The sequence below is a fragment of the Cricetulus griseus genome, chromosome 6 (genome assembly GCF_003668045.3).
Source record: "Cricetulus griseus strain 17A/GY chromosome 6, alternate assembly CriGri-PICRH-1.0, whole genome shotgun sequence".
Lineage (NCBI taxonomy): Eukaryota > Metazoa > Chordata > Mammalia > Rodentia > Cricetidae > Cricetulus > Cricetulus griseus.
Window position 1 is genome coordinate 142,326,694 of NC_048599.1, and position 17,650 is coordinate 142,344,343.

Here is a 17,650-nt window from a genome sequence, read left to right on the forward strand (position 1 = left end):
CAGTCCTCCTCACCGCCTCTGCCTTAGCATGAGGACCAGCTTCCTGCCACTCCTGCAGCCTAGTTCCTCTGCCTCTCCACCACACTGCCCAGGCCATGGCTCCCTCCTCAGGGCCTCTTCCACCCTCACTTGGTCCAGCATGGGGCCTGTGGTAGTTGGAATAGATATGGCCTCATAGTCTCGTGTGTTTGAATGCTTGCTATAGAGGGAGTCGCACTATTTGGAGGTGTGTCCTTGTTGGAGGAAGTGTGTCACTGTGGGAGTGGGCTTTGAGGGCTCATATATGCTCAAGCTACACCCAGTGGGATAGCTCACTTCCTGTTTCCTGCAGATCAAGATGTAGAACTCCAGGTCCTTCTCCAGCACCCTGTCTGCCTGCATGCCACCATGCTTCTCACTATGACAATAGTGGACTAAGCCTCTGAACTGTAAGCCAGCCCCAATGAAATGTCTTCATTTATAAGGGTTGCTGTGGCTATGGTATCTCTCCACAGCAATAGAAACTCCAAGACAGGGCCTGTTCAGCTTCTAGCTCTGGGCATGCCATTCCCCACAACCTATATCTGACTGCCTTTTAGTTTATGTAACAGAGTCCCAGATGATCGTAAAAGTTCTGGTATGGGCCTTCTAGAACTTTCCAGATGCCCCCAGAAGTACATCTATATCTACCACACCAACAGCTCTGTGGGCTGAGAGCTACATCTTTTGAAATCAACATGGCCTAAAACTTGCAGCAATCCTCCTGCCTCATTCCAGTGCTGAGATTGTGGGTTTGTTCCACCTGGCTCCCATACTCCCTCTTCTTGCCCCACCCCTATTCACACCTAGCCACTAGTCCCACCAAGGAGCAGCAGCAGTGATTCCCAGATTTTCATTTTATTTCCTTCTTGGTTTTGAGATGACTGTCAGCAGAACACAATGGGACCCCAGCTGTCCCGCCAGGCAAAGGGGAGCAAGGCTTTTCCTCATGAGTCCACCCCCTACCTCCCCTCCCAGCTCAGGTCTCCCTCCAAGTCCTGGACCCCCAACCACCTGGGGCTCACTCACCTCTCACCCCATCAGCACAGGGCCTGTCTCTACCGCTCCTTCCTCCCTTCCCCAGCACAGCCTCCACTGACAGCGGCCACAACCTCTGCTGTCCTGGCTGCCATGCTGTCTGTCTTCCCTGCACCCCCAGGCCTTCTCACTGCCCATCCTTGCTAGCAAACCCATATGTCTGTGCCCCTCCAACTCTGGCCCTGGACTCTGACCACCACTCACAGAGGAATCTGCAGCTTTCTCTGCATGGTTAAAACAGAACCCACCCAGAGAGGGTGGTCTCCTGAGTCCACTTGGGCCCAGGAATCTGCATTCCACATTCCCCTTCCTAGAGCAAGGGACTAGGCCTCAGAACCCACAAATCCTGGGTGGGGCCTGCTCAGACCTCAGCTCAGTACCTACCTCCTCAGGTACTGAAAAGGAACTGACCAAGCTCTCCTGTCCTTGCCACTGGCTGTAGGTTTAGACCCTCAGGGAAGGATCTCACCTCTGTGACACTGTTCCCTCTGCCTGGAACAGTCTTTTTCTCAATTGATCGCTAGGGATGAACTCTTGTTCATGGCTTAAAACCCAATTGGGGGGGGGGGGCGTGGAGGTTGGCACACACCTTTAATCTCAGCACTCTGGAAGCAGAGGGCAGGTGGATTTCTGTGAGCTCCAGGTCAGCCAAAGCTGTATGGTAAGACTTTGTCAAAGGAAAAAAAAAAATCCAAGAGCACAGCCCTCATCCTTCCTCCCCTCCCCCGCACTAGCTCACTCACTTCTGCCCTGCTGGGATGGTTTATCTGCTTTTCTAGAGGCAGCTCAACATCAGGGGCAGGAGACTGGGCTCTGTCTCCAGCAGCTCCTCTTAACAAAGCCTAGGACCTTTACACTGTCACACAATGGGGACTGGCCTCACCTTCTTGATGGGGCTGCCTTGGAGCTGAAATGAGACAGCTCTTGAGATGGGCTCTCTAGCTGCCCACTGGCCTGACTCTCCTCCAGCCTCAGAGCCCTGGGATCCAGAGTGCCTCCTTCTCTAAGGAGGACCAGCTTGGGGTAGCTCTGGGCATCTCTGCTGTGCCTTGCCCCTGGAAACTGCCCTCACACGTCACCATCAGTGGCTGTGCTGGAGGGAAAGGGTCACCTGGCGTGAGAGAGGACAGTAAGGTCCACAGTGGGAGCATGATGGGGGACTTGATGCTGCCCACCCCCCAGCCCCAGGGCTGGCTCAGTTCTCTGGAGAGCAGGGTGCCTGTAAGGCAGGAGGCCTGGCCCCAGCTGCACAGTACAGAGAGGATCTCTTGATGTCTGAACTGCTCAGGAGAGGCGGAGACAGCAGAGCCTGGGAGATGGTCTCCATAGCAACCACTGCCACTCATTCCCCATCTCCTATGTAAATTAGTTACAATTTTATTAGTGTACAGAATTTCAGGAGGCCAAATTCTGCCTTGGAAGGGAAAAGGGTTGGGGGGACATAGACAAGTGTCAAGGGTTTCCTGTTCCCCCAGGACTGCAACTCTGTGATGTGTCGTGGAGAGTGATGGCCACATGCCCTCATCTGTCTCCTAGCCCAGTCACTAGGGCTGGGGTCAGCCCATCCCTGGAGAGCAAGCAGACTCCATTTCCCCATCATTGGCCTCCTGCAGCAGACTGGGAGCCCTATCCCACACAGCTGAGCTTGTTAGCTGGTCCACAAGTGCCCAGGTCAGTCTGGGCAAGATTGCTTGCTTTCTCTCTCACTGCAGAACATAGGGTCAAAGTTCATGGAGCACGGGCACACATGAGCTCCCAGGGCTTTGGGCCTCTGGATAGACTACAGGACCTGGCTGCAAGACTCATGCATGGGGCCACTGCCTTATGACTGCGCATCTGGCTTTCGGCTGCAAGCCGATATATGTGGCGGTGACCAAAAGGGCATGGCTTCCAGGCTCCTGAGGCTCTCAGTCATACCTACCCCACACATGACTCACTCTTCCCCAAAGAGAGAAAAAAGGCACAGATTTGTCTTTTTCCTAAGGCTGTTGTTAAAATTAGTTGTGCCTCCTAAGGCAATCCCCTGTGTGTGTCCCTGAGGTGGCTCCATTCCTCCCCGCAGAGCTTGCTCTGGGGAACTCAGGGCCTCAGCAAGAGACCTGTCAACAGCCGCACCAGTGCCTGGCAATGGGGCAGTAAAGCACAGCGCCCCATGAGTGGATCTAGGTCAGGGTAAGTCTTACAAGTGTGGTCCCCAGACCAAAACAGGAGAGGCCGCCTGGCTGAGGGAACTGCTCAATAAAGCTTGGATGCTGGCACACTCTTGGAGGAGGGGGAGGAGGATGGAGCAGGGAAGGGATGGGAGCGGGAGGGGAGACTGTTGGCTGGGCTATGGAAAGAAGGAAGGATAAATGAAGGAGAAAGGAGAAAATGGTGGGGAAGATGGAAGAGGAATGGGGAGGAAGGGAGGAGGAGAGAGGACTTGTGGGGAAGAGGGATGGAGAATGGCAGCTTGATGGGTGGAACTGTAGACAGAAAGGTGGACAAAGGAATGGGTGGAGAGATGGAGGGAGGGTGGTAGAGAAAGAAGGAGGCTGGACGGCGGAGTGGGCAGAGTCACGGGTGGAGGGTGATTGGAAGTCGTTTTTCACTGCGGCCAGGCTTGTGTGCTCTGGCAACTCGAGCTTTGCATTAAATCTTAGCTCTTTGCCAAAGCATCAGAGCCCACTAAGCCTCGGCTCTCTTGCATGGAGAATGGGAAACAGGTAATGGCCTGTGGCCTCTTTAATACCTTTAAAGCATCCAGGCTAGCTGTGCACACAGAAAGGGCTTAATACATGTTTACTCTTACAGGGACACACATGGTGCAGACTCCGGGTCTCAGCGCAAGAGAGGTGGGAGCAGATTGGTGTTTTTCACTTGGGGCCCCAGGGTAGCAGCCTCTGATGGCCAGGAGAAAAGGGGTAACCAGGAAGGCTAAGCCTCGAAGGGCTGGAATCCAGGTCCTGTCAACTGGGTGGTGGCAGCGCACACCTTTGATCCCAGCACTTGGGAGGCAGAAGCAGGCAGATCCCTAAGTTTGAGGCCAGCCTGGTCTACAGAGCGAGTTCCTGGTCAGTCAAGGCTATATAGTCACACCCTGCCTCAAAAAAAAAAAAAAAAATTGTCGCTGACAACTGCAAAGCACAGTAAGGACAGAAGGTCCAGAGGTCCAGGGGTGGAGGCTGAGGCAGGGGATTTTCAACTCAGAGCTCCCTCCCACTCACTCTGGGCTCAGCTTTTCCCATGGGCTGGCTGGTTGCCAACAGTGCTTCCCGTCTATGGTTCTGGCTTGAACTGGAGTTGGCTCCAGGTGGGCAAACTCCATTGGCCCATGGTGACCAGCCTTTCCCAGGAAGATGGAGCACCTACTGCTGGGAAGGGGGCTGGGTCTCAGGCCACCTGGGAAAGCACATGCAGGGCCCCATGTCTATGTGAGCACACAACCACCAGCCTGCCACTTGATGGGGCCAGTGGCTGGACAGTCAAATGGACTGAAGGCTCCATGCTGTTGTGGTAAAAAGACAGACCCTTCCAAAGCTGGGTTCATGAGACTCAGTTTTCAGTCCTAAGGTCATGTGTGAGGCCAGGCCACCTGCAGCTCTCCTCGAATGGACAAGAAGTCCACACACCCATGGAGGTACAGTGTCCCTTGCCCTCCAGCTGCCATGTTCTGTAGCCCAAAGGCCGAGCCTCCTGACAGGCAGGGGAGGATGGGCCCGCCCACCCTGTTCCGTGGTGTGTCTTACTAATTATGCCACACACCGGAAAACTTAATTAAATCGATGCTTGGTGTGTAATTTCCACTAGTTTGGAAGTCGGGGGAAATCAAACAAACATCCACATGGCCTTGGCAGCCTACAGCACCTCAATGAATACCACAGGCCTGGCTCTGGCCCTATCCTGCTTGGCTGTGGTGAGACCTCCTGCCCTCATGCTCCCAGTAACTATTATACATGTGTTCACATATCCACCCCACATGTACACACGGATCCACCTCAGACACAAATGCACACATCCACCCACACATCCACACATATCTACACAGACACACAGACCCACACACACACACTGCACACACATATAACCCAACACATACAGCAAACACACATACACCCACACACAGACACCCAGCATATACACACATATATAATCCACATACACATACATGCCTCACCTAATACACATATACCCAGCATGCACACAACCACATACATATGCCCCCAACACACACACGCACGCATACACTATACTCTCACGCACATGCTACGCACGACATTAAGACACCAAGCACTCCACACAGACACACAAACCCGCCAGCAAGGAGGTGACAGGAGGAGCTACGGATTTGGAGACTCTGTGGGATCCTAAGAACCTGGTTCTGTTCTCAGTCCCCCAGTGGCATTCCCCCTTAGGGCCACTCACTCTGCTCTGTTTATGAGGACATCTCCCCAGCAGCAAGTGTCTGGGAAGGGAACACAGAGGAAAACAGGACATCGAGGAACCCAGTCAGTCCAGTGGTCTCCTAATAGCTCTTTGGAGCCTAAGTGGGAACAGAGCAGGGCAGCCAGGGGACAGGTATGGAGAGGGCAAGGTGTAGGCAGAGCTTGCTAGCTAATTTTTTTTTCTTTTTTGAGACAGGGTTTCTCTGTATTGTTTTGGAGGTTGTCCTGACACTCGCTTTGTAGACTAGGCTGGCCTTGAACTCACAGAGATCTGCCTGCCTCTGCCTCTGCCTCCCAAGTGCTGGGATTAAAGGTGTGTGCCACCAATGCCCGGCGAGCTTGCTAGCTTTTATAATGACCTGAGGTACTGGTGGGGACACTGAGGTCTGGGTTGTGAGGTCAGTGGCCAAGGCCCTAACATATTTGGCCACTGGATTTGAAAAGAGGCTCATGGGTAATACCTCAGGACAGTTGCTACAGAAGCTAAGGACAGCCAGAGAGACCAGACAGTATCAGGGCATGTAGGGGAAGCTCTCTGTCTGGCAGCCCGAGGCAACTCTATGTTGAAGATCAGGAGCACACCCTAGCAAGGGACACCCAGAGAATGTGACACTGGCTCAGATCTCATTTACCCACAGTGCCCCCCTCTCTCCACAGGCCATAGAGGTTTCCAAGTACCCACTGAGGACTTAGAATGGAAACTGGAGGTTAGGCAGTTGGCCAGGGTCACATGCTCTGTAAGGCCTGGCTGCCCCGGCCTCATATAAGGGCCTCTCTGCCCCCTTGGAGGCACAGCACGGCAGGCCACGTATGTCTGGACCACAGCTGCCTCTTCTGGAGGTTGCAAGTCACCCCTGAGTCAATGAGAAGGGTTCTTCCTTCCACATACCCGGGTGCTGCTCCTTCAGTGTCCCTTGCTACCTCTTGCTCAGCCTGGCTGGTAACCTTCTCAAGTCACCTAGGATCAGCTGGGCTGGACTGGGGACTTTGCAGCATCTCTCAGTTCAGTTCACCTCTGAGAGGCCATGCTCTGGTCTTTCCCAGCATTCAGGTTTTAGGTCTAGAGCCACCTCTTTGGCAAAACATCCTTGGGACTGGACCATCAACCTGCTGACAGCACATGGGCCAGGACCCTTCCTGTGAGCTCCTCCTGTGTCCAAGGCCCAGGCAGGCCCAGAGAGGCGCTCAGAGGGGCTCATCCAGGACTCGAGTCTATCTGGGATAGTCTGGCTCCCTGCCAGATGCCAAAGACCAGCTAGGGACTGCTGATAGAACTCCAGGGCTCACCTTAGGTCAGTGAGGGTGATGCCTTCAGCACACCTAGCAGGGGAGACACCTACTCAGCCTGGGACCCCAGTGAGCTCTCTGGAGGGAAAGGGCCTGGCGATTGGTCCTCAGGATATTTGTGCCCCAGAATCCTCCCTCCCTCCTCATTCCAGTCTTTCTTTCAGCTCTTTTCGCTCCCCCACCCCACCCCATCTCTCCCCCTTCCTCCCTCCCTTCTGCCCCTCCCTGCCCTCTCCTCCAAGCTCTGGGCCCTGCCCTTCATCTGGCTCCAGCTCTCTCTGAGGTTTCTCCTCTGGCCCTGCCTCTTCTCTTCCAGCTCTTTCCTCTCCACCTCACCCTGTCCCAGGGAGGGGCTGGCGGCGGTGATTTGCAGTTCCCAGGGCGGTCGTCTCTGAGGCTGCACATCTGGATCCTTAGGACGCTCTGGAAATCAAGAGGCTGCCTGAGCGGGCGAAGTGCCCCCCTTCCTCCCCCAACTCTCCCTCCTTCCCACCCCAGCCGGTATTTTTAGCTCTGCAGAGCATCAGTGTGCAGGGCCGGTGAAGCCTGGTTGAGGTTTTATCTGTTGTGACAGCCCCAAGGGCAGCGGCAGAGCAGCTTTTGCTTTCTGAGTTGGGGTGCTTTCTCGGTGGAGCCTCGGCTGCAGGCTTGGTCTCAGCTGGAGGGTCTGTCTGTCTGTCCTGGCCCATTGGACTCTATCCCCTCCTCCAGCCTGCTTTGGCCTTTGTCCCTGGAAGGCTCCATGCTGGAGCCACCTACCACACTGGCTCCCAAGCCTCTCTCCCTTCTTTTGTCCTGGCCTTTTCTTCTGAGGATTCTAGGTCCAAGCCATTCCCTGTCTTGTCCATCGGCTTCTTTCCCTGTTCTCTTGAAGGCATCCATGAGCACAGGACTTCCCACAAGTCCAAGCCTGCCCATCCTGCTCCCTGGTACAGCCCTCCCTGATGATCCCTGCTTCCTGTCTCCCTTTGCCCTTGGCAGTCTCTGGAGGACACAGGGCAAAGTAGTAGGGATGCTGAAGCCCCTCAGGCTTGGGCTTCCAAGCTTTACCTTTCACTAAGTCCCCTGGACATCTCCAGGACTCAGAAGGGTCTACCCTGATCCCTGTGGATCCCCAAGTTGTCTCCAAAAGGAGGCTTCTACCAGGGCAGTCACCTTCAAGTGTTTCCTCAGGGTCTTCCCCATGCAGCCCCCACCTGAACTTCTCTTCTGTGTGGTCACTTGGGACACCCTCCCAGTGCTCAGCACTCTACAGCTTACACACGTCACAGTTATCACTCTGAGTGACAGAGCAGCTATGTGGTCTCCAAGGGACATGTCATGGCTGTCCTCACCTGCAAGGGCCCCAGGCTATAGGATCTCAGCCCCTGTAGCCTGTGCCTCAAGTTCCCATGTCTCTGGAAACATGTCTAGCGGTCTAAGAGGCCCTGAGGGAAACAGGCCTGGGCCTAGGGTCAAACAGCCCAGCCTAGAGCAGAGGACAAAGTCTCTGGCAACGATATACTGTGGAATCTTCCTTCCCATTTAGGCTACAGCTCTGACCCTGATCCAGCTGCCTGCTGGGGAGGGAGCAAGTCATGGGCCCCTTGTCTGCCTAGATCCTGTGCCACAAGCTGGTTTTGTCCACCCCAAACCTCCAGCAGCTTACTCAACCCAGTTCGTGTCAGGGCCCGGCTTGATTCCCTTTTATCTTGTTGGACTTTTCCCTCCATTCAGTACCCAGGTCATCACTGCCTTTCTTGCCCTCTGTCTCAGAGAGCCCCTCCCCCAGGCCTGTCTCTAGAGTCTCCCCCCACCCCCCAGGTCTCTCTTCTTATTTCTCCTTAAAGAGAAAAGCCACCATTGTGGCTGCTGTACAGTTCTGTCTGTACCAGCCCTCCCCCTTCCCTTCCTCTCCTGATGTTTCTGCCTACTCCAGAAGACACACACATTCACACACCACAACACACATACCACCACACATACACCACACACACAAATCACACACACCTATACCACACACCTAAATATGCACACCTATGTAAACCTATACTACCCATACAAACAACACACACACCTGCATCATCCCCACCCCCCAACACCTAGACTATACACACCACATACATATACGTAAAACACACATCTACACCACACACCTATGTATGTACACCTATACACATACACGCCTATACCACACACACCTACATACATACATACACCTTTATTCACACACTAAACATAAAAAACATAAACACACCTACATCACCCACACCCCCACACCTATACTACATACACACACACACACACACACACACACACACACACACACACACACACCACAACTGTACTGAGACACTCAGCCAGGCCCCTTCATTATCGTCACAACAGTAAGGATGCTGACACTGGCCCCAGTGAAGGGAGGGTCCCCAATCACACAGCCCTGGAGGCAACAACCTAGAATGGGGTCCAGGGCTGGGGACACTTTGGTAGCCATTCTAAAGCACCATTTCTGAGCTCCCTTCCCCCATCCCCAGGGATCTCCTAGTGTTGGCCACCATGCTGTGGAAGTCTGAAGTCCCAAGGGTAGCCTGGACACCCCTCCAGACTGTGCTGAGGACCTGAAGGGGGACCCTCCACATAAGATGTCCAGCAGTCCTCACACTACAGGACTGCTAGACCCAGGGAGCCTCTGTCAGTGGTCAGTCACTCAATCACTGGGGCTGAGCTGACAACTTCCAAGAATGCACTGTCCACATGGGGGGTCAAGGAAGAGGAGAGACACACCCTTGATTCCTGTGGTAGGCAGGGCAGACTGATGGAAGGCCCCAGAGCTCAAGTGGTTGCCAGCACCTCTAAGGTGAAGGCCTCTGCCTTTTAAGAGGCAGTCTTCCTCCTCCTCAGCCCCCAGGGTCTCTCCTGGCTCACTGGTGGGATGACAGCTCCTTTCAGAAGGGACCGTGTCCTTTTCAATGCTGTGACTGTAGGATTCCTGTTTCCCTGAGACTGTCAGATGAAAATGAATGAGCGAGTGACTGGGATTGGGGGACAATTAGGGCTCCTGGTGACAAAGTGCCCACTCAGCTGGTCCTTTCCACACAGAGACCGGAGAGTGACAGCTGTTCTGTTAGCCTCCTTGACAAGCCCAGGCAGCCAGGGTCTGGCCCTGCTACTTTTGGCAGGCCTTTGAGTGGCCTTGGGCCAGCCCTGCAGTGGGGCCTTATTCCTGCTGCTTTTTTCTTCCCTGGTTTGCACCCTGGTCAGAGCAACATCTTAGGTCTGAAAATCACCACTACCATGGTGTCCTTGGACCCTCAGGGCTGCCCATTCTTCTTAAAATCCAGCTGCATCCATCTCCTGCACAGGAGCCCTGATCACCTTCTCTTCCTTCTCCTTCATTCTTTTTTCCATTCAGAAGCCTTCCCTGAAGCCAAGTCCTTGCTATCTGCATCCCTTCACTACCAAGGGGCACTGAGGCACAGTACTTGCCATATAAGCATGAGGACCTGAATTTGGACCTCCAGCACCCACGGAAAGCAGAACACAGAGATGTACAATTGTAATCCTAGCACTGGGGGAGGGTGAGAAGACAGGCATATTGACCAGGAGCTTGCTGGCCTGACAACCTAGCCTAATTGATGAGCTGCAAACTCAGAGACCCTGTGTCAAAAAAAAAATAAAGTGGCAAGCAATAGGATGTCAGCTTCCGACCTACACACACACACACACACACACACACACACACACACACACACACACACACACACACGTAGACAAACACATACCAGGTACTAGCCCCCACCTCAGGGCCTTTGCACCCGTTATCCCTGCCCTGGACTTCTCTTCCCAGCCCTTCCCAGAATTCACTCACACTCTCACATGCTCGCTGTCTCTCTCTCTCTCTCTCTCTCTCTCTCTCTCTCTCTCTCTCTCTCTCTGCCAAGCTTACTCCCCCCCAAACACACACCTTCCAAATCCGAGAGCCCTTGGCTCTCTGGCAGAGCCCCTAGCAACATTCTCTCTGGCCATCTGTGTGCCTCCCTGAACCTTAGTGCTGGTCTGCATCACCAACCTATTCTTGCACAGGATGTGAGCCTCGAAGACACCACAACTTTGCCTCCTGGTGCACAGGGTTGTTCCTGGCAAGAGTCTGTGCTCATCAGTATGGACGGGACACAGGAAGCAGTGAATGCTATCACCGTCATTATTGCTCCTGGAAGCTGGAGGAAGGCGGAGGAGGAGGAACCTAATGCAATTGTATTTAGTAAGAAAAAAACAACTGCAGCCTAACCTGCACCATCTTCTGCCAAAGACCAAAGACCAGGAGACTTCTGCCATCACAGGACTTGGACTTCTGCTGCTATTCATACCAGGCACATCAGGTTGCCAAAGAAAGGCAAGGCCAGCCAGGCCAGTGCTGCTATCTGTTCATTTCCTTGGGGCACACGGAATATGGTGATGATAGAGCCCATTCAATAGCAAGGCTGCCTTCTTGTCTCCACTGAGCCCTGATGGAAAGGTAAGAGAGGGCTACATGGTTAACAAAACAGTTCATTTTCCCTCTGAATTCCTGCAGGACCAGGCTGGGCTCCTGGTGACTCAACATTTGTAGATCACTAGTCTCTGCCCTCAATGTAGCAGCTGGGAGGAGCCAAGGAGCAGCATAGGTGTGTGTAAAAACAGCAAGTGCTTGTATATGATCATGGCCAACTGGAGAAGACAGGGAGGGACAGGAAAGTACCTACATTCCTGCCCTCCTCCCTCTCCTTCTCACCCCTGGCATCCTGCCACGTGGTCTGGGCCAGCTCCAATTTTTACCCTGTGAGGAAACACCCTAGGGCCAAGTCAGTCCATATCACCAGGTTTCAACCTGAGGCCAGGGGAGCAGAAGGTGGCCTTAGGCCTTGCAGCTGGCAAATGAGAGAGCTTTGAGAAGAAGGTATGCCATACACATCTGCACTGACCCGCAGTGCAGTCCTGTCTACCTCCAGAAAGCCTTGCAGATTGACCACTGCTCCCCAAGAAGCACTTGCAGGAACTTGGGGGTTCACAGCCAAGACGGTCTGTCCTTGCATCCCTGTGGCTCTCATCCCAGGGCCTAAAGGATACCATCATCACTGAACTGGCAAGAATGGTGCCCTCCTAAAGAGGGTCCAGTCCTAAGTAGGACACTTCAGAACGTGCTCTTACTTGGAAATAAGTCTTTTCAGAAGCGATTAAGTTAAAATGTCACCCTGGTGGAATCCAACCAAGATCACTGTCCTTATACATAGAGGAGCATCACACACAGGAGTGGACATTTGCAAAGGTGGTGAAGACACAAGGAAAAGGCAGCCCTGTGCAGATGGAGGACACCAGTGAGTTATCAGAGCTTGGAGCAAGGCCTGGGACTGTCCTGCTCTTGCCTGCGCTTGACCTTGGAGTCTCCAGATCTCAGATAGATCTCTAGAAAACTACTACAACCTCAGGAGTATTGCCATCGTTATCACCATCATAGCCGTCATCCCCACGACCACCATCATCACCACATGGCCATCATCTCTGGATTAGCATTAGTTCTGGTTGATTTAAGGGCACACATTCTCTTCCAGCTCTGGACGCTTGGTGTTGGCAGTCAGGTGCCAGGAGAACTATGCTACCGATCTGAGGTTTGTGGAGGAGCTTTCTTTGCCTCCTCCAGTATCTGAAAACTCCGTGTGCTCTGTGGTTTGTGCTGTGTCCCTTATCTCTGTGCCTCATTGTAAATTTGGCCTTGCTCTTGTTTCTTTTCCCTCATCTATTTGTGTGTGCACACATCACAGTGCATGTGTGTGTGTGCAGAGGTCAGATGATAATGGGGGGTCACCTCTCCCACTCTACCCTGTATATCCCAGTTTAAACACAGCATGCCAGTCTCAGTGGCAGTCTACCTCACCTGCTGACATCTCACTGGCCCATCTCGTTTCATTTTGTAGTTATTTTAAATGTCCTTGTTTTATGTGTAAGTGTTTTCCCTGCACATATGTCTGTGTACTATCACATGCATGGTTGGTGCCCAGAAAGGTCAGAAGAGGGCATCAGATTCCCTAGAACTGGAGTTCCAGATGGCTGCTAACCTCTGTGTGGGTGCTGGAAATCGAAACCTGGTCCTCTGCAAGAGCAGCCAGTGTTCTGAACTAAGGAGCCATCTCTCCAGGCCCCATCTCTTGTTTCTTTCTTTTTTTGGTTTTTCAAGACAAGGTTTCTCTGTGTAGCTTTGGAGCCTATCCTGGAACTTTCTCTGTAGATCAGGTTGGCCTCGAACTCACAGAGATCTGCCTCTGCCTCTGCCTCTGCCTCTGCCTCTGCCTCTGCCTCTGCCTCTGCCTCTGCCTCTGCCTCTGCCTCTGCCTCTGCCTCTGCCTCTGCTGGGATTAAAGGCATGGGCCACCACACCTAGCCTATCTCGTTTCTTATAAAATCATTTGTGATGGTATTTAGATGGTTAATTCGGGATGCTTCAGGCCCTTAACTTAAATAGATCTGCAAGGCTCTTTTTACCAAGTAAGGCCAAATTCACAGCCTCCTGGGGCTACTGCAGAGACATACCTTTGGGAGCACATGCACGTCGGGACACACAGCACTAGCTCAGATCCTTTACCTGTGCTGTGCTCCTCAAAGTACCTTTGGGCAGGTGCCATTGTCCTTCAACACATGGCACTCGGAACTCAGAGAGGGAAAAGGTGTTCCTTGGAGGTTCCATTTAGGAACCTCTGTGCCCCTGACTCCTCTGCTTGTCCTGCCTCGGCCTCTGATCTTCCAGTGGGAAAGAACACTTCACAAAAGAAACAATCATCATAAGAGAGTCAAGGGGAGACAAGCTCTAGGGTCTCACTTGAGTTGCACCACTGAATAAGCCAATCTGTCCCTTGGGGTCTTAGCTTGCTCATGAGTCAAGACGGCAGGAGGACAGTTGTTCGGTAATAATCATGGTCCTGGCCAGTTCTGCAGTGTGGTGACCCTGTGTGTGTCACGGCCCTATGCTGCCTGCTGCTCAGCACAGCTTGTTCTGAGGGGGTGAGTTTGTGGGGCTCACCAGAACACACTGGTGATTTGCAATAGTGGGGGAGTCTGCTCAGCCCCTTTCCCTCAGCCTGCCCCTATCCTGGACTGTCAGCAAAGACACGTTCTAAGCACTTCTGGGAGCCTTCACTGTTTAACCTCAGGCTAACTCCTAGCAGAGCTGAAGATCCCCTTTCTGTGATGCCCCAGGCAGCTTAGGGACTGGCCACGCACTCTACTCCAGAGTGTCTGGGAAGGTGATCGTGGGTCTGAAGAAGCCCTTGCTAATTACCCAGAAATGACCAGGAGCCCCAGGGCCCAAGGCTCTGACCTTGTAAGGGCAATCAAATCAAACTGAACCCGACAACAGACTCAGGAGGACTCAGATTTTGTCTCTGAAAACATGGGAGGTAGAGGGCTTTCTTTGCTGGAGGCCCTGGGCTCCTCCCAGCATCACAGGAAAAACAACCTGGGTCATTCATTTGAGCGGTTTGTACGAGCAAATATTTTTTTATAAAAAGTCCATTTCCTGTGCCAGAGGCCCATCCCCTCTGTCCACTCTTACTAGTCTCTCTGTCCAGGACCAGTCATAACTGTTTGCATGTGGGCTAATAACGACCTGGGAGCCTGGGAGTGGAAGTGGGGTGGGCAGAACTGCAAACTTTAATTAGCCTAGTGAGATTAACATCCTAGCAGGAGATTGGGGTGGGGGCCTCCTTCAGGTCTCTCAGATCCCAGTGGACACCCCCACTCCCGTGAAGGGCACCCCTGTACAGGATGCTAGGAGACTGCACAGTGAGGCTTACCCGTGCTGAGTTAATCTCTATTCGCCTGGAAGCTGAGTCTGGCTGGCTTCAAAGAACTCCAGGTTCAACTATACTCGATGGTTTCCTCCCTGCAGGGGCCTCAAGCAGAAAAATCAGGCACTGGGCTGTGTGACCTTGGGTCGGTTGCTCACCCTCTCAGGGAGAGGAGGCTAAGTGGAAAGGTTGGGACAAATGATGGGATCTGGGAAGCTAAGCCCTACAGGGTGGTCGAATTGTTACTGCCTGGCTGCCTAGCCTGGGGTCACACGTTCAGGCAGGGCCGAGAATTTTCTGGTCTCCATCTGGCTTACTATTGAGAGCATCCAGCGGCTCGGGGGGCTGTTTCCACCAGCGTCCCCAGGAAATTGGCCTTCCCGAGAATGAAGTCATCTGCTCCTCTTTTATTTATTTATTTATTTATTTATTTATTTATTTATTTCTTGTTGCCTTTTTCTCCTTCAAGCATGAGCTACCGGGTCTGTGCAGTCCCTCTCCGCGGGCTGTCGCAGGGGGAAGGGGCGCGAATAGGGGGACCCCGGGGTGCCACGCGCCGTCCCGGGACAAGCCGAAGGTGAGCTCCCGGGCGGCCAGGGCGAACAATAACAGTAAATAACGCTGCCTCGTCAGCGTCATAAAAACGGAAACGCTTCCACTGTGTTTTAATAAGCGTCGCCCATCAATCTGCCTCCCTGCCGGCCGCGGGCACCGGGCAGGGTGCGGGAGGGGGACGAGGGGGCGCGAGCCGCCGGGGTCACGCGCGCCAGCCGGGCCGGGAGGCGGCCGAGCTGAGTAACTCGGTTGCCATGGCGACGTGGCCGCGAGGAACAGGAAGCGGCAGAAATAGCAGCCGCCGCGGCGCGGCCCCTCCCCCCGCGAGCCCGTTGCCACGGCGACCGGGAGGGAGCGGGGCTGCGCGGGCGGCCTCCTGCTCGGCCTGCTGGCGCATGCGCGGTGCTGCGTGCGCGACGGCCTCGCCCCGCAGCCCCCGGGGTAGCCAGTGGGGACCCGAGCGACCCGAGGGTCGGTTGTCGGTCTTGGGAGCCGCCCTGCTCCGGCTTCTGGCAGGGGCAATGCTTTCTGAACCTACAGAGGGCGAGGACATGGGCACCAGGTCCCCGACGTGTTCTGAATGACAGCGGGTCAGGGTCCGGGCTGCCCTCGCCATGGGTGGGGCTCCTGGTGACGTCCAGGGATGCCTCCTCCCTGCTGGTACCCTTTTCCACGAGTCTCTTTGCCAGATGCAACCTGCATAGAACACAGAGACCCTGGCACCCTCCGGGTCCCCTCATATGCCAGAAAGCAACAACATTCTCCCCAAAAAGTTGAGGGAAGCCTAGATGTTTCATAACAAAAAGCCCTCCCCACGCCCCATAATAGCTTGTTTATGTGGCCTTGGGGGTCTGAAGCTGGTGTGTGTGTGTGTGTGTGTGTGTGTGTGTGTGTGTGTGTGTGTGTATTGAGGGGACATGTGATTACATCTGAGACCGTTTGTGGAGAATTTTCCTCTCTGTAGATTCTGTTTGGTTTGTTTTTAATAAGGGTCAGAGGTCTGGGCTTCTGTGGGGAAGGGGGAAGGGTCACCTCGGATGGCCAGGCCAGAGGGTCCCAGAGGACAGGTCATGGGGCCTCCGATGCTAGCTGAGGCCAGCAGCCAAAGCTGCTCCATCTGGCCCTGCTCTTGGCAGGCAGGCGCAGGCAGCCAGGCTCCTAGATGCTCCCTAGAGTGGAGCCCCAGAGGGGACCCCCTGGAATGGGGACTGGTCTCCCTGGGAAGGATAGCTGTCATTTCTCAACTCTGGCCAAGAGAGAAAGAAGGGAGCTGCTGATGCTGTCTGGGCCTTTCTACAGTGTGCTCTAATCAGGATGGGCTTGTGTGTGCAGCCTTAAGGTTGGCTATGTGAAAGGAAGGGAGCCAGCCCACTGTCTAGACCAAGGACTATAGGCTACAGAAGAGCATGGCCACCCAGGAGACCCTAGCTGTGTGTATCTTTCCCTCCTTCCTTACCCTGTAGAGATAGAGGGGTGCACTTGCCCTGAAGAGCCTGGTGTCCACAGTCTTTGCATTCACCATGGAGGTCTTGGGGTCATGGGGTTAACTCTCTCTTCGGGAAAGCCATGGAGATGTGGGGAGATGGGAGGCGAGAGCACTTGACTGTAACCCAGGGAAAGCCCCTGTCTTTGAGGCCAAAGCAGATATGGGAACTGAGATCACCGGGACTGGGCAAGTCCTCATGACTTGGGACCGTCCCATGAGGAATGTATAAAGGCTTCCGCAGGAGATTGGTGCTCAGAACCTAGTGCCTATTTACTGGAGCTGGAAGGGGTTTGTTCACTGTCTTCTGGGACCTGAGACTTAGGCAGGTTGTGTACATCAGTAAATGAATCTTGGGTACAGGCTTGAGGGCTCAAGAAGCATGAGGTGGGCCCTGGGCTCTGCTACTAAGCCCTTGTGGAATCTGAGGTAGGCCAATTACCTTCCTACGGCCTCAGTTTCCCAGTCTGGCAGACAGGAAGAATGGTCAGAGCAGCCACTGTTCGTCTCATAGTTGGTCCAGGCAGTACTCTGAGGTCTATATGTTGGATCTAATTTGATCATCCAACCATCCCAGAGAGGCAGATGCCACCCATGAGGGCTAGAACCCAGAAGAGTGAAGTTAAGTCCCTTACTGGATGAGCTAGGAGATAGCACAGGCAGGCATCTGTCACACCTGCAGGAGAGCTGTGGTGTGTGTGTGTGTGTGTGTGTGTGTGTGTGTGTGTATGTCTGTCTGTCTGTCTGTCTGTCTGTCTGTCTGTCTGTGTGTGCTCAGCCCTTCCCATTTTGGGCTCTATCCAGAGCCTTCCCCTTTAAGTCTGGACACTCATTCCACCTTTCTGAGGCAGGCAGAGAAACTAGCTCTCCATGGTGGCTGCTGGTGGAGTGAGGCATGAGGAGGAGGGTAGGACTTGAAGGATATGTGAGCCACACACAGCTTTGCAGTCTGCCCCAGAGCTTGAGATCTGTCTAGCCTCTCCCTTGTCCCTTCCTGCCATTGATACGGCAGGGTTGGGGGCCCTCACTCACTAGGCAGGCGTGTGGCA

The 17,650-nt window shown here is 53.9% G+C and overlaps 1 protein-coding gene across 1 annotated transcript; it reads right to left on the reverse strand.

Moving 5' to 3' along the window:
- Window positions 1-15,228: 15,228 nt before the first annotated feature.
- On the reverse strand, window positions 15,229-16,716 carry LOC118239114. Its single transcript, XM_035447096.1, has 2 exons — window positions 16,575-16,716; window positions 15,229-15,814 (listed from the first exon to the last, which is right to left on the reverse strand). Exons 1-2 carry the CDS (start codon window positions 16,631-16,633, stop codon window positions 15,229-15,231), a joined length of 645 nt encoding a protein of 214 aa, XP_035302987.1. The 5' UTR covers window positions 16,634-16,716.
- Between the last annotated feature and the right edge of the window lie 934 nt (window positions 16,717-17,650).